At 53.3% G+C, this 22,252-nt stretch overlaps 2 protein-coding genes and 1 long non-coding RNA gene across 7 annotated transcripts in view; 1 reads left to right on the top strand and 2 right to left on the bottom strand.

Annotated features, from left to right (window-relative positions):
* Positions 1–9,830, bottom strand: part of DPP3 (dipeptidyl peptidase 3) — a 45,454-nt gene extending 35,624 nt beyond the window's left edge. Inside the window, exon 1 of the mRNA XM_081241515.1 lies at positions 9,822–9,830. The gene's annotated coding sequence lies outside the window, so the exon portion shown is untranslated. The remainder of the gene's footprint in view (positions 1–9,821) is intronic.
* LOC308621229 lies at positions 32–17,731 on the top strand. The gene is made up of 3 exons (XR_014016430.1): positions 32–339; positions 9,061–9,201; positions 17,484–17,731. It is a non-coding gene; the product is annotated as an uncharacterized lncRNA (long non-coding RNA).
* Positions 3,751–12,617, bottom strand: PELI3 (pellino E3 ubiquitin protein ligase family member 3). 5 transcript variants are annotated; one of them, XM_081241517.1, is made up of 8 exons: positions 12,482–12,616; positions 11,187–11,339; positions 10,574–10,645; positions 8,344–8,473; positions 7,644–7,745; positions 6,610–6,846; positions 6,146–6,334; positions 3,751–4,757 (listed from the first exon to the last, which is right to left on the bottom strand). In XM_081241517.1, exons 2-8 carry the CDS (start codon positions 11,336–11,338, stop codon positions 4,188–4,190), a joined length of 1,452 nt encoding a protein of 483 aa, XP_081097643.1. In that variant the 5' UTR covers position 11,339; positions 12,482–12,616; the 3' UTR covers positions 3,751–4,187. The 5 variants fall into 5 exon arrangements, with proteins under 5 accessions (XP_081097643.1, XP_081097644.1, XP_081097646.1 ...); XM_081241518.1 differs by having other exon boundaries at positions 6,652–6,846; XM_081241520.1 differs by lacking the exon at positions 11,187–11,339 and having other exon boundaries at positions 12,482–12,617.
* Positions 17,732–22,252: the final 4,521 nt, after the last annotated feature.

The following is a 22,252-nucleotide window of genomic DNA, read 5'->3' as shown; positions in this document are numbered from 1 at the left end:
GTGGCCTTGGCCTTTTGTCGGCAGGTGGCGCCCGCGCGGGGGTCAGGAACCTCAGTGGCCTGGCCGGTGGCGTCCTAGTCCCGGCAGACGTGGCTGACAAGGGACCCCGAGTCCAGGCGGGGCGGCGTGGCTGTCACGGACAGAGCACCAGGGATTCCCCCGACACAGTCCTGACCTCCGCTCTCCTTTGGGGTTTTTCCCGGTCCCCCGACCTCAGTTTTGTATGGGGAAACCTGCACCGTGGGAGTGATGTGGTCCTTCCTCGGTGGAGTCGAGGGCCAGGGGACAGAGACTCTTCCGAGACTGCAAAACCCTTCATGCAGGGAATCGAGGCTACAGGTGAGCGGGCTCCTGCCAGGGCTGACATGGTCCTACCGTGTGGGGGGGGGGCGCGGAGAAACGCCCCCAGTGGCTTCCCTGCACCGCTACCGACTCACCGTGGGCCTGATGGGGGCTGCAGCTGAGTATCTTCGAGACTCAGTTTCCTCAGCACAAAGGGACAAGGGTCCTGGCAGTTCCCCGGTGCTCGCCGGGTGCCTGACGGATGAGAAAGCCGCTTGCGACCCCAAAAAGCTGTCCAGGGCAGAGCCGAGCCTTGGATGTCTGACAGACTCACAGGAGGATGGCCTGGGCGGGGAATGGCATGTGGAAGGGCCAAGCGCCCAGCCTGGGCGAAGTGGGGAACACGGTGAGGGTCCCAAGTCAGAGGTGGGGCAGAGCCAGGCCATCTACGGTCCAGTGAGGCCTCCCCTGCCTACTGGCTGTGTGTCCTTGAGTGGGACACTTTACCTCTCTGAGTCTTGGCTTCCTCAGCCAGAGAACCAGGCTAAAAATCGTCTTTACTCGGAGGGATGTTGTAGGCTTGAATGAAGTGTTGACAGGGTAGTGCTGCCCCCTAGTGTTGGGCAGAGAGGGGTGGAGGAGAAGGGATATCCTCCTTGCCAGCCTTGGGCACACCTGTGTCTAGGCCCAGAGCAGCAGCTGCCCACCACTGGCACCAGTTTCTCATTCACAAAAAGTGCCCAAGGCCCTGCTTGGCACAGCGGTGCGAACTGTTGACTCTGATGGTGAGGAACTCAATAAATTGGTCTGTGTCCTTAGAAAATCACTCTTCTTCCCTGTGCCTTGATTTTCATTGTCTTTCACATGCGTGTAAAGTCTTCCTTGACTTGGGAGAGGTTGAAATGTACACAGATAAAGAAGGAAGTGCCTTCCATGGACACCAGTGGGCAGCTCAGGCCAAGGAAACATCCCAGTACTCCTGGGAACCCCGCAACCAAGCTGCATTTTTATTTTCACAGCTAATATGAGCACTTCCTGAAGGTCCGTGCTAGCAGCTTGACGTGGAGGATCCCATTTAATTCTTGCAAAAACCCTGAGATAGGATATCATTTTACCTGTTGCACATATGGGGAAATGGAGGCTGATGGATTCATTGACTTCCCTAAGGCCACCCAGGAAGTCCTCAGGTGTTCCTGAACTGGGGTCTAGCCTTCCACCACAGTGTCCCCTCCACCTGTCCCAACACACACACACACACACACACACACACACAATATCACATGCAGCAGTCCACTCCCTGGAGTCATGACCATCCCCAGCCTTGGCTCTTGCCTATGGGAATGAAGAAGGAGTAAGTGAGGAAGTAATATTAAGTACATCCTATGTTACAGGTGTCCTCCATACATTCACAACCAGCTGGCAACATAGGGACTGTTATTCCATTTAACAGCTAAGGAGACTGAGGGTCCAAGAGTTGGAAAGGGGTAGAGCTGAACCAAGACCAGGGCTGTCTGACCCCCTCCACCAACACCTCTGAGTTCTCCCTCGTGTGGCACCTGTGCCTTTTTTTTTTTTTTTTTTTGTGGTATGTGGGCCTCTCACTGCTGTGGCCTCTCCCGTTGCGGAGCACAGGTTCCGGATGCGCAGGCTCAGAGGCCATGGCTCACAGGCCCAGCCGCTCTGCGGCATGTGGGATCTTCCCGGACCGGGGCTCAAACCCATGTCCCCTGCATTGGCAGGCAGATTCTTAACCACTGCGCCACCAGGGAAGCCCGCACCTGTGCCTTTTGCTTGCCTCTTCTCCTAGACAGTCTGAGGTTCCCTGATAGAAATGGCATGGGAGTGTTTCCCCATTTGGTTCTCAAAAGCGTGAGAAGAGAGAACTGGAAAGAGGGGTGTGTGTGTGTGTGTGTGTGCGTGTGTGTGTGTGTGTGTGTGTGTGCGTGTGTGTGCGTGTGTGTATAGGAGTTGCAATGCTCCCAAGTCCACCCCAGCATCCCCATCTGGGCTCCCCCTCTGTGACAGTGTGATGCTCTAGAAGCAAGAGTCTGATCACCTCCTCCTCTCACTACCAGCAAGTGCCCTCTCTCCTCTCAACAGTCCCAGGTTTGGTCTCTGTGGCTCCAGCCCGCCATGTGGATTAGGGCAGGTCCCTCCCCTTGGAATCTGTACTCCCTAAGGCTGTCTTCCACTGGGGATGATGCCCATGTCAGGCCGGTACTCAGAGCCTCTTCTTCAGATTTTTATATTTCCAGAACCTCCATCTACCTGTCTTTCCAAGTTGTTTGCCCCAGGAAAGCTCTGGGGCAATCCCATCAGCACCCCGAGCTTGCCTTGGCTCTCAGGAAGAGGCGACACTTAGCCAAGATGAATAGGGATCCAGTTCAGACTTGGCCTCTATGGCAACCAAGGCCCACCAGACCCCAGCCCAACATTCCCACCCCTCATTCCTCTTTTCTGCCTCCTCCACACCCACCTCATTGGTCATCAAGCATTTTCTCTGCCACACCTTTGCCCATGCTGTTCCCCTTACCTGGGTTGCCCTCCAGACCCCTCCCATCCCTGTCCAAGGAAAGCAGCCCAGTGTGATGGAGGAGAGGGCAGGCTCTGAGGCTAGGCAGTCAGCTGTGGATTCGAATCTGACTTGGCCACTTTCCAGCTGTGTGACTTGGAGCGTGTGTTTTAATCTCCCTGTAAACAGAAATGGTCACACCTCCTTCCCTGGGTTACTGGGAGGATTAAATAACAAAACCTCTGAGCAGCAGAGCCTGGTGCCTGGTGAGTGCTCAATGAACACAGTTATTATTACCATTAGCACAGTGCGGGGTGCACAGTGGGCATTCGGTGATGGTAGCCCTTGTGTCACAGCCAACACCCTGGAACCACGAGCTCTCTCCCCCAGCCCACCCCTGCTCAACTCCTGACTGTCCAGAAGTGAGGATCGGAACTTTCTCCCAGCATCTTCCCTGTCAGCATGGTGCCAGCATCTCGTTCCCCTGAAGCCCACGCTCCAGCCACTCAGAACCTCTCACTCAGTTGCCTGCATACTTACACCTGAGCCTGTGCTCGGCCTCCCTTCTGCCTTAAGTACCGCCCCCCACCCCCCCCCGACTTCCTGTGGGGATTCCCGGCAGTCTGATGAGGCGGAGCCCTTAGGCGCCTCCTCAGTGAAGCCTCTCTCACTCCTCACTTTTCTACCCTCCGGTGAGACCAGCTTCACAGCTCCTGGTGATTCTCTGATCCCAGCACACAGGAAGCCATGCTGTCCTTCAGTAATTGGTCTGTCATCCACTAGACTGTGAACTCTACCAGGCAGGGAACCAGGTCTGACCGTCTCTGTGTCCCCAGATCCCACTTAGCAAGGAGTCCAGCCCACAGTGGGTATCCACAGATGTCGGTCCCAGCCTGCCGCCCACCCGGCACTCCCTTAGGGGCTGGAGGCGTTGCACGCATGCAGGACACGAGGGGTTTGTGAGGGCAGCTGAGCAGCAAGGTTTATAGAGGAGCCCAGGGCAGTAGCAGGGTGATTATCTGGAACTGGGTTGGCAGGCTCAGGGCACAGCCAGCCTAAGCTGGGGGTCAGGGGCCCATGGCCCCTTCATTCCCCCAGGGGCACAGTGTAGGCGGCATGATGTGGGATGCCCCAGGAAGGGCCAGGGCGTAGGGGTGAGCCTCCCTCCATCAGCCCGGGACACAGCTGGTGCTGAGGGCCCCATCATTCTGACCAAGAGACCCCCCTTTGGAGCCAGAGTTAAGAGGGGAAGGGCCCCACCCACCCAACGTGTCCATCTGGTGTGGCAATGTGCCAGCAGGTAGAGTCCCACATGCAGAGCTCCCTCTGGGCTGCAGGAGGTGGGGGACCTGGGTGGGCAGGCGGGCGCGGCAGCAGGGGGCCCCCAGGGAGCCTAGTCCAGCGGCCCCTGGAAAATGAGGCGGACACAGCCATGCTCGCCAGTGAGCCAGGCCCCGCAAAAGGGACAAGCAGCGTGGAAAGCGTGGGTGCCATGGGGCAGTGGCGTCTGAGCCCAGTAGCGGGCAGTCTTCTCAGAGCAGACGTGGCCACAGGGTGCGAAGGCGTGGCTGGGCGGCCCGGGGTCCAGGCAGAGGCCGGCCTCCTGGCCGAGCCACAGGGGCACGTAGGGCCCCACGAGGCGACAGAGAGGACACTCGCGCTCCTGGGGGCCCCGCTCGCGCCGGCAGCCCCAGCCGTGGTAGCCGTGGACGTGGCCACAGCGGACGTAGACCCAGGGCTGCTGCTTGTCGGGTGCCGTGCGGCCACGGGCTGGGCTGGGGAAGGCGAGGGTGCTGAGGCCCACGGGACACTGGGGCCGCGCTGCATTCGCCTCCTGCCTCTGGGCTTCCAGCTGCTTCAGCGTGGGCGCCCGCAGCAGCCCCGCCGGCGTGCGCCACAGCAGCGTAGCTCCACACAGGTCAATGAGGGAGCCGTCCTGTAGCACGTTGGACTCGTTTTCCACCTGCAAGGGCAGCAGAAGAGCCTTATTGCCCAAGAGGCTCCTGAACCCCCTGCCACTGGGCCGCCGTGACCCCAGTCAAGCCACCCATCCATCCCACTGAACCTCCCAAGACAGAGCACTCTGGACCCGTGGGGCTGGCTGGGGCAGAGGAGGGTGTTGGACTGGGGCAGAGGAGGGGGGAGGGTGGGGGCAGAGGAGCAGAAAAGACTGAGAAGCCGCGTGGGAGGGGAGGCAAGTGGCCCCAGGCAGGCACTGTCCGAAAAAACAGCAACAAGAAAAAACACCCAGGCAGGCACCATTCCTTACACTCGGTGGAACGTGGGCCTTGGTCGCCTCATCTGTCAAATCAGAAGGCCTGGACCAAAATGGGAGTTTTCTAAAACATTTTCCCAGGCTCTCCCCTAATGGCAGAGGCCAGAAACTCCTCTGTCCAAAACACTGGAACTTAGCCCAAAGCAGGCATCCTAAGGGCTGAGGTTAAAAGCAAGGACTCTAGCACTAGATCGTCTGGGTGTGAATGCTGGCCTCAGCATTGACTAACTCTGTGTCCCTGGTCAAGTAACTTATCCTCTCTGTGTCTTAATTTCCTTATCCTCAAGATGGATTTTACTTCCCTGTATAGCAAGTGGTTCTCATGAATCAATGTAAACACTTGGAACAGTGCCCAGAACATAGTAGGTGCTCAATAAGTGTGTCCTAGTGAAACGTTCAAAAGCATAATTTTAAAAAAGAATGTTTCCCCAGATCTCCCAATAGAATTGATGCTCTGGAAAGATAAGCCATGCTTTTCCTCGAGGTTTGGCATCTCCTTGCCCGAGGTGCTCATACCTAGGAAAAGCTCTGCGTGGCCCATTTGAGGATCTTCGCCGCATGACATTGGGCAAGCCCCTATGTCTCTCTAGGACATTAGTTCTCTGGTCTGTACCACATGGAGCGTTCACTGTCACCTGTGTCAGAACTACTCCAAGGCCCTTTCCTGCTGGGAGAGAATAAAGCTAAACCCGTGTGAACGTGACAGACACGTTACAAACTGCCAACACTTCAGGCTACAAACTGCTCACACACAGGCCAAGTGTCACCCTCATAGGAGGGTGTGAATTTCTCAGCTGCCGGCATCCTCAAAACCACTTGGTACTGCACGGTCTGCATGTGTGGGTGCCACTTCACGTCACCCCAGGGACCTCCGGCAGTATGTGGGCTCCACTTGGAGATGCTGGTCTGTTCCCCTCTGTGGTGCAAGTGGCACATGCCCCCAGATGGACGCTGTTGGGGATCCCTTGTGCAGCAGGACTGGAGATCATCTGTCTTGGCTTGGGAAGGGGGAAGGGGAGATTGAGAGGACCCAGGAAGGATGAGGGGATGGGGAGGAGGGTGGACAGGCCACCTACCAGCTTCCCCCGCTGCTGTGCCGAGCGGCTGTCCCTCAGAGTATATACATTCCCACAGACCGAGATCTCCCGCCAGACACCCGGGGCCGAGTCCTCAGAGAAGCCGCCTGCTGGGTGCATCACCAGGACCCCGTTGGTGGTTAAGCCGTCCATCAGGCCGTCAGGGGTCCGCCATTTGGCTGCCCGCTCCTGGGACCACACGTGGGATCAGATCACATCCCCGAGTGGCCCCCAGCAGGCTGCGAGCCAGGAGTGCTGCCCCTCTACCCTCGAGCTCAGAGGTGGCCCGGAGAGGACTAGAATTGGCGCTGCATGACCTTGGGCGTCACCTGACCTCTCTGAGCCTCGCTGTGCTCATTTGTTAAGTGGGCTTGCTAATCCCTGCATAGGTCATGGTTATGGTCACTGCAGGCTGGTCCATCACCCCAGGATGCTGCCCCTCCCCAGCCTACCCCTCGGCTCACTCTCAGATGTAGTGCTGGTCCCTGCCCGGGGGGCTCACTCACTCCCAGGAAGATGTTGCTGGAGGCATCGAAGCCAGCGGCATAGATGCGGGCGGTATAGGGCGGCCGGCGGTCACAGAGGATGCGGCAGGCATAGCGGGAGATGGTGCTCTGGGCAGAGGGGCCCTCGGCAGCCCCTCCTCCAGGGGACGTGTCTGTTACCACAAAGTCGATCATGTTCTCCGTGGAGCGGCCAATCTGTGAGGGAGGGGAGGGCAGGCACAGGAATGCTGTGTGCACAGGTCAGTCCTGCGGGCTTCCCATCCCAGGGTCCCCAGCAGCTGCTCTGTGTACAGGGTCACCAAACAAGGAGGGGACAGCACCATCCCAGCTCCCTGGGGGTCTCCACATCCAGTCACTGGTGTCTGTGTTTCTCCTTCTCTGTCTCTCCCCCAGTTCCTGGAAGCACCCCACTCAATCAAAAACTAGCTGATTTGCGGATAGAACAGTGAAAGGGTAACTGACACCCATAGTCTGGGAATGTTCAAATGTTAGTAGAAAATAGTGAATTTTGGGTAAATATTTACTATATATCATGTTAGGCATTTTGCGTGCAATATCTCAGTTAATCTTCCCAACGATGCCCTGGGGCGGGACTATAATGGGCCCCACTTTACAGGTGAGGAAACCAAGGCCCAGAGAGGTTAAGCGACTCTTGCCCAAAGTCATCCAGCTACTAACTGACAGAGCTGGGAGCAGAAGCCAGGCAGTGCAACTCTCACAACACACTCTGAACTCCTAAACTGTATGCCTCCCGCAGGTGGGAGTCCAGGCTTGGGTCTGAATCTTGATCCAGCCACTGACTTCCTGTGTGACTGGGAAGTCAACAACCCTCGCTGGGGTGTCCCGCTTCCTCATCTGAAGAGTGGTCCACTGCACTGAGGACTCAAAGTACCTGCCCCGTGGCCATGAGCCACCCCCTGGAACACCTGCAGAGCTGAGCGTCTAGGCCTGGTGGTCCAGTGGCCAAGGCTTGTGGAGGCGCCCGAGCGTACCTGGAACATGTCTGTGTCACTGTCATGTGTGTACTCGACTATGACCGAGTGGCTCCGGGACAGTGTGTACGAGATGCTGTGCTGGCCACGGTTGCTCAGTGCCTGGCGACAGAAAGGGGAAGTCATTTTCCCAGGCACGTGGCCAGGAGATGGGTGAGCCTCTAAGCCAGAAGCTGGAGCCCAAGGTCCAGTGGCCACTCCTAGGGAAGGGGCGGTTCCACCCTTTGCGGAGGGTGTATTGTGCAGCTGGCACTGTACACAGGTTACCTTATCCGATCCCTAAAGCCACCCGAAGGAGGCATGGTTATCATTCCCGTTTCACAGTTGAGGGAACTGCAGCTCCAAGAGGAGGAGAAACTGGCCTGAGGTCTAACAGCTGGAAACAGAAGAGCCCGAATTCTAACCCAAACCCTCTGCAGCCAAAGGCCTTTCCTTCGTCCTTGCTGTGTGACTGTCACACCCCCTCTCTGAGCCTTGGCCGCCTCTAAAACTGATGCTGACCACTTCCATCCAGTGGATGGGGTCTGGTGGTCAAGGAAACACTTTGCAGACTGTAACACATGGCAAGGGATCTCCCACCAGCACCATGTCTCTGGGGCAGTGAGTGAAGACACAGTGGAGGGCTCCCCTGCTCCAGCGGGGCTGTGGGCAGGCAGGACCGGGAAGACCAGCAACCAGGACTGCTGAACGAGCTGCTTGCCTTGGACACAAGCGGTGTGGAGATGTGGTGCATGACGTCCGGCTTCACTCCGTTGGCGTGTGGCCGGCGGCTCAGTGCCAGGCGGCTTCGGCGGCGGCCCTTGTCCCCACTTGCCAGACACCCATTGTAGCTGTGGATGTGAGGGTTAAGAAGAAAGGGTTGCAGGGAGAGAGAGAGAAAGTGAGCCCCTGAGAGACTAGGAGGAACTGCCAGCTTCTGGGCAGATCCTACCTTAATAAACAAGCCCTAGAACCACCCACAACTAGAAGACCCTACTATATCAAATTGGTGCCTTTGGGGAGTGGGGTGGGGGTCAGAATATCCTCATAAGGCCTTGCATCCAATTAACCAGTGTTTTCTGGACTCCTGAACCATGGCTGGCCAGGTGCCAGGTGCTGGCATGGTATAGTGACACACCACAGTTCTGTGCCCTAAGGTTTTCAAGGAACCTGGGTGCCACCTGCCATGATCCAGGCAGAAGCCAAGTATGCCCCAGGCCCAGAGACAGGAGAAGGGAATTCTGGCCCCAGGATCAGGTTTCTAAGAGAGGGGACACCCATACTGGGCCTTGAAGAACTAGAAAGGATTCACCTTTAGCAAACTGTCATTAATTATATCACAAGTACTACCGGAAACCAGAATGAAAGAAAAAAACAGACCCACAATGCCACTACCTCCATATCGCCACACACATTAAATTTCTACCTTCCTTTCCAGCTCTTGTCCGGAGGGAATGATTGTGGAGGGCAAAGATGGAGTGAGTCATAACCTTGATCGCTGCCATGTACCGGAGCCTCCCGTGTTCTTGGTGCTTCACATTATTAATTACCTAATAGAACGTGTACAACGTCCTGCCAGGCGAGTATCTTTCTTCTCATTTTACGAATGAGGAAAATTGAGGCTCAGGGAGATAAAATGACTTGCCTGAGGTCCCAGGCTAGTCAGTGGGAAAAGTCTAGATGTGAACTCGGGTCAGTCTGACTCCAGCCTCTTCTGCAGAAGACTTTCTGTAGGAGGGCTCACCCTGAGCAAAGGCCCTGAGGCTGGAAGGGTTTGGTGAGATCAGAGAGTGGTGATTTGGGTGCTAAAGTGCAGCAGGGGAAAATGAACTTAGTGGGAGGGTCCTGAACACCAGGCTGAGGATTCTGGACTTTATTCCATAAGCAGTGGGGAGCCATGGAAGGTTTGGCGGCGGGAAGTGAAAAGGACGAATAGCTGGCAAATACAGCTGAGGACCACTTGAATCAGAATCTTCCCCGGCCTCACACATGGAGATTCTGATTCTGTAGGTTTGGGATGGGCCTGTCAATGGGTATTTTCCAATGTGCTCGCCAGGTGGCTCTGATGTCCAGCCAGTGTGGGGCTTCACTGCCCTGCAGAGAACAAATGGCAGTCAAGAGGGCCTGTCCCCTTAGGTCTGAGCTCTCCCTCATCAGTGGCCTCACCCTCAGCTGCAATGCCAGCTCTTCCTTTGGGACATCGAGCAGCTGCTTTTTTTTTTTTGGAACGTGTGGAGTCCTAACCACTGGACCACCAGGGAATTCTGAAGCAGCTGCTTTTCTAATGCAAGCACCCCTGAGAGGGGCATCACTTTTGCCCTTGTAAGCTCTTCCCACATATGGGGGGTGGGACAGTTCAGGACACAGGCTGGGGGCTCAGACTGGCCTGGCTTAAATCCTGGCTTTTCCGCTTATCATATGACCTCTGTAAAATGGGGCTAATTTATGAGGACCTACCTCACAGGTTCATTGTGAGAACTAAAGGAGATAAAGCATTTAAAAATGCTTGGCACAGAGTTTGGCATATATATAGCAAGCCCGTGGTAAGTGTTAGCTATTATTATTATTATTACTGAAAAAAAAGTACATGGCATGTACATGTCAACAAACAGTAGCCATTATTATTTCTAAATAATCATCACAATGATAACATAGCTTATCATATACTTTCTTCGGGGTAGAGAGAGAGGCCAAAAGGAGGTACAGATGGGGGGTGGGGGAGGAAGGAGAGGAATCTGTGCCTGGGGCAAGAGCTAGGTGGGTGGTGCAGAGATCCTGGTCAGGTGAAGACCAGGAAGGGATGAGCTCTACTCAGCCACCAACTCATGTCTCTTCCTCTCTCCTGGCCTCAGTTTCCTCATCTGTAGCATGAGGGTCAGCTGTAGCTTAGCAAAAGTTCACTAGACCTAGAGTAAAAAGCCCTGGGTCCAAATCCCAGCCCTGCCACTTACCAGCTGTGTGCCCTTGGGCCAGTCACTTCCCCTCTCTGAGCCTCGGTTTCCTCACCTCCTTCCTCACAGCATCTTTGTGAAGATTGAAATGAAATAATGTCCATGAAAGGGCTCGGCACAGGCCTGCCTCCCAGAACACTTGGTGCGTGCCAGGCACTGTCCTACGTGCTTTACAGAAATCACCTCATTCATTCCTTCCGACAACCCTCTGAGGTATTATTATTAGCATCCCTATTGGGAAATGGGAAAACAGAGGCACAGGGAAGTTAAGCAACTTGCAGAGGCAGGATTTGAACCAAGCAGTTTTGCTGGAGAACCAGAGTTCTTCACCTCAGACTACACACACTAGGTGCTTTATGAAAGGCAGCTGTTGTTACTTTCTTCTGCTCAGAAATGTGGGTGGGCAGTTAGAGTTGTCTCAGTAATTTATGAAAAATGGGAAGATAAAATAACAATTATGAATTGAGGTGGGCTTGGTCAACTTTGTCTCTCAGCTGGGAAGGTGAGGAGGGACAAACAGCAGGAGGCCCTAAGTGGGGAGAGCCGGGGCCCTTGGTCTGGCTGTTCTGTGGGGTGCCTGGTGCCCCGCCCCACCTGGACCAGGGAGGCTCACCCCAGAACGATGAGTTCACCATACTTGATGGGCTCCTCCCCTGGCTGTGCATCTTCACTGGGAGAAGAGAGGACACAAGAGCCCTGGTTCTCCGGGTGCTGGAGGTCTGAGGTTCGGGGGGAGCCCACTTCAGGGTTTCCTTCCAACACCATTCTGGGCAGAGTGGGAGAGGAGAAAAAGAGCTTTGCAGCCTCCCATCCCAGCCCCCTCAATGCCAGCTCCAGCCTGCTGCAGGCCACCTAGGCTAACAACAGAGTGACCTTTCACCCACTCTGTTGCTATGGCAACCACTTCACTTCTGCCTCCCCTAAACTGACAGGGTTGCTGGGATACCAGGGAAGGTAGATGGATGGGATGGAACCAAGAGGGTGGGGCTGCACAGAGGGTCAGAATATTTGGCAGGGGCAGAGGGATGGACCAACTCGGGGTGGCCAGAAGCCTCTTTTTGGCCAGGACCTCAGTCTGGGACGTGCTTGGAAGAAAGTCACCCCAGGAGTTGGGGGCCCTTACTGCTCATCCTTCACTCCGTTCCTCGGTTTGGCTCTCAGCCCCGGGACCCCTGAGTAACACTTCTGTCAGGTTTTTGGAATCTACCTGTCCATCTTAATCTTTCTGCCCCTTTGCCGGTCTAGGCCTCTGTCTGTCTGTCTGTTTTCTCAGTGACTCTCTGTCCCCGCCGCTGTCCTTTTCGCCATCTCTCTACCCACGCTCCTCCCTATCTCCGCCTGTCTGGCCACCTCTACCTCCCCATCCATCTGCCCCAGTCTCCCCATCTTGTCCTCGCTCTGCGGGCAGGCCTCTGGACCCCTCCCCGGTGCACCCCCCTCCCTCCCTCAGGTGTCAGTCTGCAGTCCCCGGGCCGCCCGGGTCTCTGGAGGCCTGTGGGGGCGGCGCTCCCCCCTCCCGCTCGGGCTGCAGCAGAGCCGGTCCCCGCAGGAAGCCTGTTTGGAAAATATCCCAGCGCAGGAGGGACTGCGCCGGGGCAGGCCGGCGCCCCGCGCCCGGGGCAGGCACAATGACAGCCCAGCGCATACGCAGATACACACCCGGCGGCCCCTCCACACAAACACGCGCGCTCACACACACAGTCCAGCACAACCTGAGCCCCGCGGGCAGTGCCCGGACGGGCGCAGAGTCCACCCTCGACCCCCCACAGCAGGCGCGATCGCGCAAAGAGCCACAGGCGCCCGCCCTCAGACCAAGTACCCCTGCCATCCAGACACTCAAACACGCCCCCAGCGTCCGCTGGGGCCCGCCTGGAGAAGCCCCCGCCCCCTCCGCCCCGGCAGCCTCACCTGGCCGCGCTCCGGCCCCCGCTCGGCGCCTCTCCCTCCGCGCCTCGCTCCTGCTCGGCCCTGGGGCTGCTGCGGCGGGATGGGCCCGGTCCGCGGCGGCTCCGCGCTGCCTCGTCACGGAGACACCCGGAGCCGGGGGAGGGGTACGGGCGCCAACAGCCACGCTCCGCCCCCTGTCCTTATGCCCCGCCCCGTGGAAGCCCCGCCCCACTCAAGACTCCGCCCTTGCGGCGAAGCTCTTCCCCAGTCGGCGGAGCCCCGCCCTTTCTCAGGAGACCACGCCCCTTATAGGGCCCCGCCTTCGGGCCCTCGGAAGCCCCGCCCACCACTCTATTTTAGGAACGCCCCCGCCCAACTTCGCCAGCTCTGGGACTCTCAGGTAGTCTATGAGATCCCTCCCCCAGTTCGGGCTCCCCTGACCCCGCCCTCATTTCTGGGGACTCCCGGGTTCTCCTTGAGACCCTGGCGCCCCCTCCCCCACCGCGGTCTAGGACCTTCCCACTGGGGTGGAGGCCCCTTTCCCCACCTTAGGCCAGGGACTCTCCACCTCCTGCCCGAGAACTCGCCTCCCAGATGGGGAAGCCGTGGAATTAGAGGAGAGAGGCAGTGGCGGGAAGGAGAGAGAGAGAAGGAAAATACTAGAGGAGGCGGAGGAGGGGGTGTGCGTCAGCAGGAAGGAGAGGAAAGCCGCCGCGTTTGACTCCAGTAGCAGACCTGTCTTCCCCCACCAAGCTCGGCTGCTTTCTCGCTGTGCAACCTCCGGCTGACTCTGGGCCCCCCAGGTGTCTAGGAACACCTCCCTCTCTCCCGCCAGCTTGCACACACTACCTGAGATGCCGCAAAGGGGATGGAGACCTTTGGGGGTTTGCAGTCCCCTCCGGTCCTGGGCTTGCAAGAGATCTCGTCTGTCAGTCTGTGCCAGGTGCTATGTGCTGTGCTTTGAACAAAGTAAGCCCTTTAATTCTTGGGAGACAGGCACTATAATCACCCATTTTACAGATGAGAAAACAGAGATTTAGGAACCTGACTTGGTCGTGGTTACTTTCCTAGAAAGGGCCCAAGAGTGGAACTCAGCTATGTGACTCCAAAGTCTGGACTCCTAACTTCTATACCTTGTTGTTACGACTTGGGAAGGCTGGACAGCACTCAGAGGTGCAGAGCCAGAGAGACCCAGAGATGCATCAGATAAGATCCCTAGAGCTCATTATCTCTTGGTCTGTTTGGAACTATAACCAAGAGCTGGGGGAAGCCCAGAGGGTGGACCTTTAATTTGCATCTTTGGAGTGCATGCTTTATTGAGGAAATCAAGGAAGGCTGCACAGAGGAGGGCACCTTTGGCCCCAATCAAGAAGGATAAGTGAAACTTTGCCCACACATTCCTGAGAGGGGGCACACTTCCCCTCTGTCTCCCCAGCTTGTTGCTTATGAAGCTGCCAGTCTCCAAGACTCCTCCTGGGCCTCACCACATCCACACACCCCACTAACTCTGCCACCTAAAAATAGTCCAAGATACCAACTGCTTTGCCAACTGTTCTGGGGCCCCAGCAGCCAGATGAAACAAGAAAGCAGCTGACAGCACACCCTTTGAGGACAAAAGCAGTCATTAATCAAAGAGAAACTCCCTGAGAGGCCACCACAGGGCAGGCTAGACTGCTGAGCTGCCGGCAGCAGGTCATACAAATCCTGCGCCACAGGGTAGCTTCCATACCTGACTGCCTACAGTATGCCCACCTGCATGCCAGGTATGCACAGCCATAATAGGACACAGGGACACTGCGACAGTCTTACTCCCCTTTGCACTCCCAGCTTCCAGCACATTTTCTGCCAGAGCAGGCCCTCTGTGAACATGTACTGAATTACTATTAGAATTCCCAGTTTACAGATGAGAAAAGTGAGGCTGGGGTGGGGGTGGGCAGCCAGGTCACACAGCCAGGCAAGTATGGAACTGACGTTTGACCAGAGCCCCCGTGCTACGACCTGACACCAGACTGCAGGAAGGGCTATAAGAGGTTCCAAGGCTTTGTCCCAGGCGGCAGAGATTTCGCCTGTGGTAGAGGACTGGGCTTGGAGCTGCATAGTGGGTACAGCCAGACCAGGAGGGACCTCTGGGAGCATGTGATGAGCCTGATTGAAGCATTGTCCAGGTCAGGGAGAGGAAGGGTGAGTTGGAACACCACCAACAGACACAGATTCTCAAGTCCCAGCCTTGGCTTCTGGCTCTAAGGCCCATGCTCTGTCCTAAGAACTCCAGCTTCGGGACTTCCCTGGTGGTCCAGTGGCGAAGGCTCCGCACTCCCAATGCAGGGGGGCCTGGGTTTGATCCCTGGTCAGGGAACCAGATCCCACATGCCGCAACTAAAAGATCCTGCGTGCCACAACTAAGACCCGGTGCAGCCAAATAAATAAATAAATGTTAAAATAAAAAAAAAAAAGAACTCCAGCTTCGTAATCTCTCTAGGCGTCACTTCCTGTATTTATAAAATGGAATAATAATAGTACCTTCCTGAACTGGGTTAAAAATGTGCAGTATTGTTTTGAAAACCTTTTTGTTCAGCCCCTCCCTTCTCTCTTCAATCTAGATCTTGGCCCTATTGCTTCTTTTTTTTGGCTGCGTTGGGTCTTAGGCGAGCGGGGGTTACTCTTTGTTGCGGTGTGCGGGCTTCTCACTGTGGTGGCTTCTCTTGTTGCAAAGCACGGGCTCTAGGCGTGCGGGCTTCAGTAGTTGCAGCATGCGGGCTCAGTAGTTGTGGTACGTGGGCTCTAGAGCACAAGCTCAGTAGTTGTGGTGCACTGGCTTAGTTGCTCCGTGGCATGTGGGATCTTCCCGAACCAGGGCTCAAACCCGTGTCCTCTGCATTGGCAGGCGGATTCTTAACCACTGCTCCACCAGGGAAGTCCCAACCCTATTGCTTTTTAGAAAGGGGACAAAGAAAGGAACAAGATACAGCCTGTATTTCTTTTTTTTTTTTTTTTGCGGTACGCGGGCCTCTCACTGTTGTGGCCTCTCCCATTGTGGAGCACAGGCTCCAGACGCGCAGGCCCAGCAGCCATGGCCCACGGGCCCAGCCGCTCCGCGGCACATGGGATCCTCCCGGACCGGGGCACGAACCCACGTCCCCTGCATCGGCAGGCGGACTCTCAACCACTGCACCACCAGGGAAGCCCCAGCCTGTATTTCTTCAATTCGTGGGTTCAAGTGCCCAGAGATAGGGGCTGGCATAAACAGATTGGAAGAGTATTTGTGCATCTAGTTGAGAAAGGATGTTGAAAACAAAGAAACAAACCAACCAACAACAAACGCTTTCTGGGCTAAGAGATTTGCAGAGGAATGGATGAGGAAGAGCTAAGATGCTGAGCTGTGCCTTTGAGGCCTTGTTGTAGGTAGAAGCATGGGGCTGGGAAAAGACAGACCCCTCAGATAGATTTAGGGATCCAAACCCTATTCCTTCAGAGTCCAAACTTGATTGGATCAGCTTGTGGAAAAATTTATGTTCTAGGACATTGTTGAAAACAATAGAGAACTCAGCTGGCAATGAGTGGAGTTTAACAGCTGGGTGTGGTCAGGGAAAGAGTCAGCCAAGGAGAGCTCTGCCCAAATCACTGTCATCCCAGGTGACTGTGGGCGGGCATGCAGACTGAGGACCAAGGGACAGAGGCTTTAAACTCAGGCTGTGGGAAAGGGGGATGGACTTTACTAAAATAATCCACCCAGTCACTAAACAAGCAAATAACAATAGTAAGCCCTTGGGGGTGGCAAATTCCAAGGTGCCACAATATATTATCTAAAATCTTCAGTTTCCAACAGGAAAGGATGACACATAGACTAGGAAAAAAAAACAGGCAGGTGTCAGGATGTGGGGAAATCGGCACCCTCACACACTGATCGTGGGATTGTAAAATGGTGCAGCCACTTGGGAGAATAGTCCAGCATTGCTTCCGACAGTTAAACATAGTTACCATGTGACCCAGCAATTCCACTCCTAGGGATAGGCCCAAGAGAAATGAAAACATATGCCCACACAAAAATTTTTACACACATATTTATGGGAGCATTATTCATAATAGCAAAAACGTGGACAACCCAAGTGTTCATCAATTGTTGAATGGATAAACAAAATGTAGTATATCTATACAATGGAATATTATTCAGCCATAAAAAGGAACAAAGTACTGATATATGCTACAACCTTGAAAACATTATGCTACGTGAAAGAAGTCAGTCATAAAACACTGCATATTGTATGATTTCATTTATAAGAAATATCAGAATAGGAAAATCTATAGACAGAAAGTGGATTAGTGCTTATTTAGCCAGGGAGGGATGGTGGAATGAGGGCTGATAGCTAAAGTGTATGAGTCTCTCTTTGAGGTAATGAAAATGTTCCAAAATTGACTGTGGTGATGGTTACATGTATCCGTGAACATACCCAAAACCACTAAGCTGTACACTTTAAATTGGTGAATTGTATGATATGTGAATTATATCTCAATATAGGTTTTACTAAAAAAGAACAAAATAGAACAAAACAAAACAAGCAAAAAAATAATAATAACATTGAGCAAAAGAAGCTAAACAGCAGAATTCATACTCTATAATTATATAACTATATTGATTATATTAATTATACAGTAATACTCTATAATTATATTGATGTAAATCTCAAAAATAGTCCAAACTAAGCTATGTCAGTTCAAGATGCTTACTTTGGTGGTAAAACTAATTAGAAAGGCAAGGAAGTTAACACCATGAAAATCAGGCTGGAAGGAGAACAGCGGGCGCTCCGGGGTGCTGTCTGGGGTGCTTGTCCAGGTTGCTGTTTGGTGTCTTGACAGAGTGGCACTCACCTGAGTGCTCGTTTAATGTTTGTTAAGCTGTACATTTATGTTGTATGAGCTTTTGGTTTGTTTATTGTATTTTATAATAAAAATGTTAAAAATAAGATGAGTTGGTTCAGGGGCGTCCCTGGTGGCGCAGTGGTTAAGAATCCGCCTGCCACTGTAGGGAACATGGGTTCGAGCCCTGGTCCAGGAAGATTCCACATGCCGCAGAGCAACTGAGCCGATGCGCCACAACTACTGAGCCTGCGCTCTAGAGCCCGTGAGCCACAACTACTGAAGCCCACACACCCAGAGCCTGTGCTCCACAACGAGAGAAGCCACCACAGTGAGAGGCCCACGCACCATAACGAACAGTAGCCCCCACTCGCTGCAACTAGAGAAAAACCTGCGCACAGCAAAGAAGACCCAACACAGCCCAAAATGAATAAAATAAAATAAATAAATTTATTTTAAAAAAGAAAGAAAAAAGAAGAGTTGGTTCAATCAAACCCTCACATTCTGCAATTTGAATGGGTAGGGAGTTGTTCCAGCTGAAAAGTCGGGATGTAGAGGAGGCTGGTGAGGCTGTGATAGCCATGGCCAGAGTGAGTGAAGAGGAGCTGAGGAAGCCAGTGAGAGCAGGTGCACAGACAGACGGAAAACTATGGGAGGGGATAAGAAGGGCCCCTAGGGCTTCAAATGTTCATAGCTTGATTTATTCATTTATTTACCCACTGATCAACAGTGTTATTAAGTACTTGCTTTGGGTCACACCAATGAACCTACTTCTCCCTAATCCCCAGTGGTGCATCCCCAGCAATCATGTTTATCTTTGTGATATCATTCCCTGGCCACAGCTAAAGGGAGTAGGGGTGCCAATGTGACCCAGGCTGGGCCAATCACATTATGTCTCTTGGGAATTTGGAATGGAGACTCGGAGATAGCCTTTTTCTGCTGTAGGGTTGGAGAATCATGGAAAACTGGTTTTGCTATGCCAAAGCTTCACCCTTGGTGGGCACCTGACCTAAGTCTCAAGAGACACTGAGGGATAATTGAACTAACTGCCTTGCCACTGTATACAAGAACTGCCACTTCCATCCTAGGTCATGAAAATTATCCCTACTTACAACTCGGCCTCTACTGTATTTGGACAGTTCCATAGTTGTTGTTTTTTTTGTTGTTGTTTGTTTGTTTGTTTGTTTTGCGGTATGCGGGCCTCTCACTGTTGTGGCCTCTCCCGTTGCGGAGCACAGGCTCTGGACGCGCAGGCTCAGCGGCCATGGCTCACGGGCCCAGCCACTTGGCAGCACGTGGGATCTTCCCGGACCGGGGCACGAACCCGTGTCCCCTGCATCAGCAGGCGGACTGTCAACCACTGCGCCACCAGGGAAGCCCAGTTCCATAGTTTTTATGACTGTTACTTTCAAACCCCACTCCTGGCACCAATTTCTGTATTATTTATGGGTTGTATATGGAGGAAAAAAAAGAGGAGAGATTCCATAATTAGATGCAGCAAGATATTACAGAATCCTAGTGTGATAGACATTTGATATATTTTTGGCCGTCCATAATCTGAAACCTTTTCCCGTGTGTGTGTGTGTCTGTGTGAACCCAACTTGATGAAACAGAGACTAGTTCCAACTATAAAGGTTGAAAATGCCAGGTATTCCCTTTCTCAGCATCCCTTGCATCTAGGGTGCAGACACATGTCTTAGATTCTTCCAGGCAGAGGCATCTGCTTCAGACTGAATCAGAGGCTATTTCCTAAAGAAGCAGATGTGGAGGAGACAGTGGCTATGTCCAATTTCAGAAGTAGCAGTAAAAGTAGTTCCAACGGCAGAGTCTGCAGCCCTCTGCCAGTGGTGCCAGTGGTGAAGATGCTATGCCCAGCGTGGGCAGTGGTGTATTCTTAGGACCAGTTCTGTGTCACGATTTTGGGTGTGTTCCCAATTGCCTAGCTACTGTGCCTAGTTCCCTGAACAGCCTGGAGAGCCTGTGAGTTACTGAGTTTCCTTCATAAATTTTCTTCCTGCTTAGGTTGTCCGGAATTGGCTTCTGTACTTGAAATTAAGAACTTGACAGACACCCTTAGAAACCTGAATGCAGTTCTTCCTGAGGAGTGGCAACAGACAGCGGGAACCTGAAAGGAATCATCTCTCCCCACTTTTTGTCTCTTTATCTCTCTGTATGTTGGCATCACTCTTCCCTCCCTGCAGACCAACATACTTGTTCTGAGGTAGGAAGTGGCTGCTCCACATCTCCCAAGTTTTGATATCTTCTCCTTTCAAGAAGCCAGTCCAAATTGAGAATAGAATTTCTAACTTTTGATGAAAAATTACAAGGGGAGGAACTCTGGCCCAGCTTGGGGGAGATGCTCACTCCTGGCCAGTCAACTACAGATAGGCAGGATCACGTCATATAAAAATAGTTGCTGGGGGGCTTCCCTGGTGGCACAGTGGTTAGGAATCTGCCTGCCAATACAGGGGACACGGGTTTGAGCCCTGGTCTGGGAGGATCCCACGTGCCGCAGAGCAACTGAGCCCGTGCGCCACAGCTACTGAGCCTGCGCGTCTGGAGCCTGTGCTCTGCAACGGGAGAGGCTGTGACAGTGAGAGGCCCGCGCACCACGATGAAGAGTGGCCCCCACTTGCTGCAACTGGAGAAAGCCCTCGCGCAGAAACGAAGACCCAATACAGCCAAAAATAAATAAATTAATAAATTTATAAAAGATCTGGAAAAAAAAAAAGTTGCTGGGTCCAACCCCATGGATTGGAGGTGCATTTTCAGAGAATGGGGGAACATCCAGGTCATGGATTGTACCTAAATGTGTCCACTACCAAAAGCAGTTAGGTGTGGTGAAGTGCAAAGGGGAGGGGCAAAGGAAGGTGGGTTCAACCTAAGGTCTAGCAATCCTTAGGAGGCAAGCTGAAAAACTAGAATTTTACCTTCTGGGTGATGGGGAGCTTCTGATGATAGAAGTGTTACATATTCGAGGTAGGGCATTTTTAATGTACAGAAAAATTGAAATAAGAAAAAAATCATTCTCAAATGTATTACCCATAACCACTGTTACCATTTGGGTGTATATCCCTTCCAGTCTTTCTTTCTTTCTTTCTTTCTTTTTTTTTTTTTTTTTGCGGTACGCGGACCTCTCACTGTTGTGGCCTCTCCCGTTGCGGAGCACAGGCTCCGGACGCGCAGGCTCAGCGGCCATGGCTCACGGGCCCAGCCGCTCCGCGGCATGTGGGATCTTCCCGGACCGGGGCACGAACCCGCGTCCCCTGCATCGGCAGGTGGACTCTCAACCACTGCGCCACCAGGGAAGCCCCAGTCTTTCTTATAAGTGTGTACACACACACACAAACACACACAATTGTAATTACACCCTACATACACAATATGTATTTGCTTTGAGTACTTAACATAATATCATGTATGTTTCTATGTTACTAAATATTCCTCCTCAATAGTATTTTAATGGCTAGACAGCTAGGGATGGCCTCTTTGAGGAGGTAGCATTAGACTTGAGGTCAGAAGGATAAAGACCCAGTCTAGGGAGGAGCCTTCAAAGCAGAAGTAATAGTGTGTGTGAAGCCCTGAGGCAGAATGGGCTTGCTGGGTTTGAGGATGAGTATAAAGAAAATTCCTCCTGTGTTTCTTCTTTACTGACACTCAATCCATTCTAACCCCTGGCAGAAACATACTGGGTGTCTTACAATTTAACTCCATTCTATCTATCTTAAGATAGTGTCAGACCCCACAAGTTAAGGACCCCAGGGCAAAAAGAGTGCCCCCACTGTTTTTTTTTTTGGCCACACCACGCAGTATGCAGGGTCTTAGTTCCCTGACCAGGGATCGAACCCGTGCCCCCTGCACTGGGAGCGCAGAGTGTTTTTTTATTTTATTTTTTTTTCATTTTAACTTGACTACATTTAATCTATCTTTTTTTTAAAAATAAATTTATTTATTTTTGGCTGCATTGGGCCTTTGTTGCTGCGTGGGCTTTCTCTAGTTGTGGCAAGCGGGGGCTGCTCTTCATTGTGGTGCTCGGGCTTCTCAGTGCGGTGGCTTCTCTTTGTTGTGGAGCATGGGCATGCAGGCTTCAGCTGTGGCACGTGGGCTCAGTAGTTGTGGCTCACAGGCTCCAGAACACAGGCTCAGTAGTTGTGGCACATGGGCTTAGTTGCTCCGCGGCATGTGGGATCTTCCCGGACCAGGGCTCAAACCATGTCCCCTGTATTGGCAGGAGGATTCTTCACCATTGCGCCACCAGGGAAGACTGCCCCCACTTTATTTTATTTTATTTTTTTTTTGCGGTACGCGGGCCTCTCACTGTTGTGGCCTCTCCCATTGCGGAGCACAGGCTCCGGACGTGCAGGCTCAGTGGCCATGGCTCACGGGCCCAGCCGCTCCGCGGCATGTGGGATCTTCCCGGACCAGGGCACGAACCCGTGTTCCCTGCATTGGCAGGCGGACTCTCAACCACTGTGCCACCAGGGAAGCTCCCCACTTTATTTTTTATTTATTTATTATTTTAAATTTATTTTTATTTTTGGCTGCGTTGGGTCTTCGTTGCTGTGTGCAGCCTTTCTCTAGTTGGGGTGAGTGGGGGTACTCTTCGTTGTGGTGCGTGGGCTTCTCATTACAGTGGCTTCTCTTGTTCCTGGAGCACAGGCTCTAGGCACGCCGGCTTCAGTAGTTGCAGCACATGGGCTCAGTAGTTGTGGCTTAGTTGCTCCGCGGCATGTGAGATCTTCCCAGACCAGGGATCAAACCCATGTCCCCTGCATTGGCAGGCAGATTCTTCACCACTGTGCCACCATGGAAGTCCTACCCTCACTTTAAAAAACAAAAAAATAAACAACACAATCCAAAAATGGGCAGAAGACCTAAGCAGACATTTCTCCAAAGAAGACATACAGATGGCCAAGAAGCACACGAAAAGCTGCTCAA

The sequence above is a fragment of the Mesoplodon bidens genome (genome assembly GCF_964165515.1).
Source record: "Mesoplodon bidens genome assembly, chromosome: 7".
Lineage (NCBI taxonomy): Eukaryota > Metazoa > Chordata > Mammalia > Artiodactyla > Ziphiidae > Mesoplodon > Mesoplodon bidens.
Note: the sequence above shows the minus strand (reverse complement) of the source record. Positions and strands in the feature narration are given on the sequence as shown.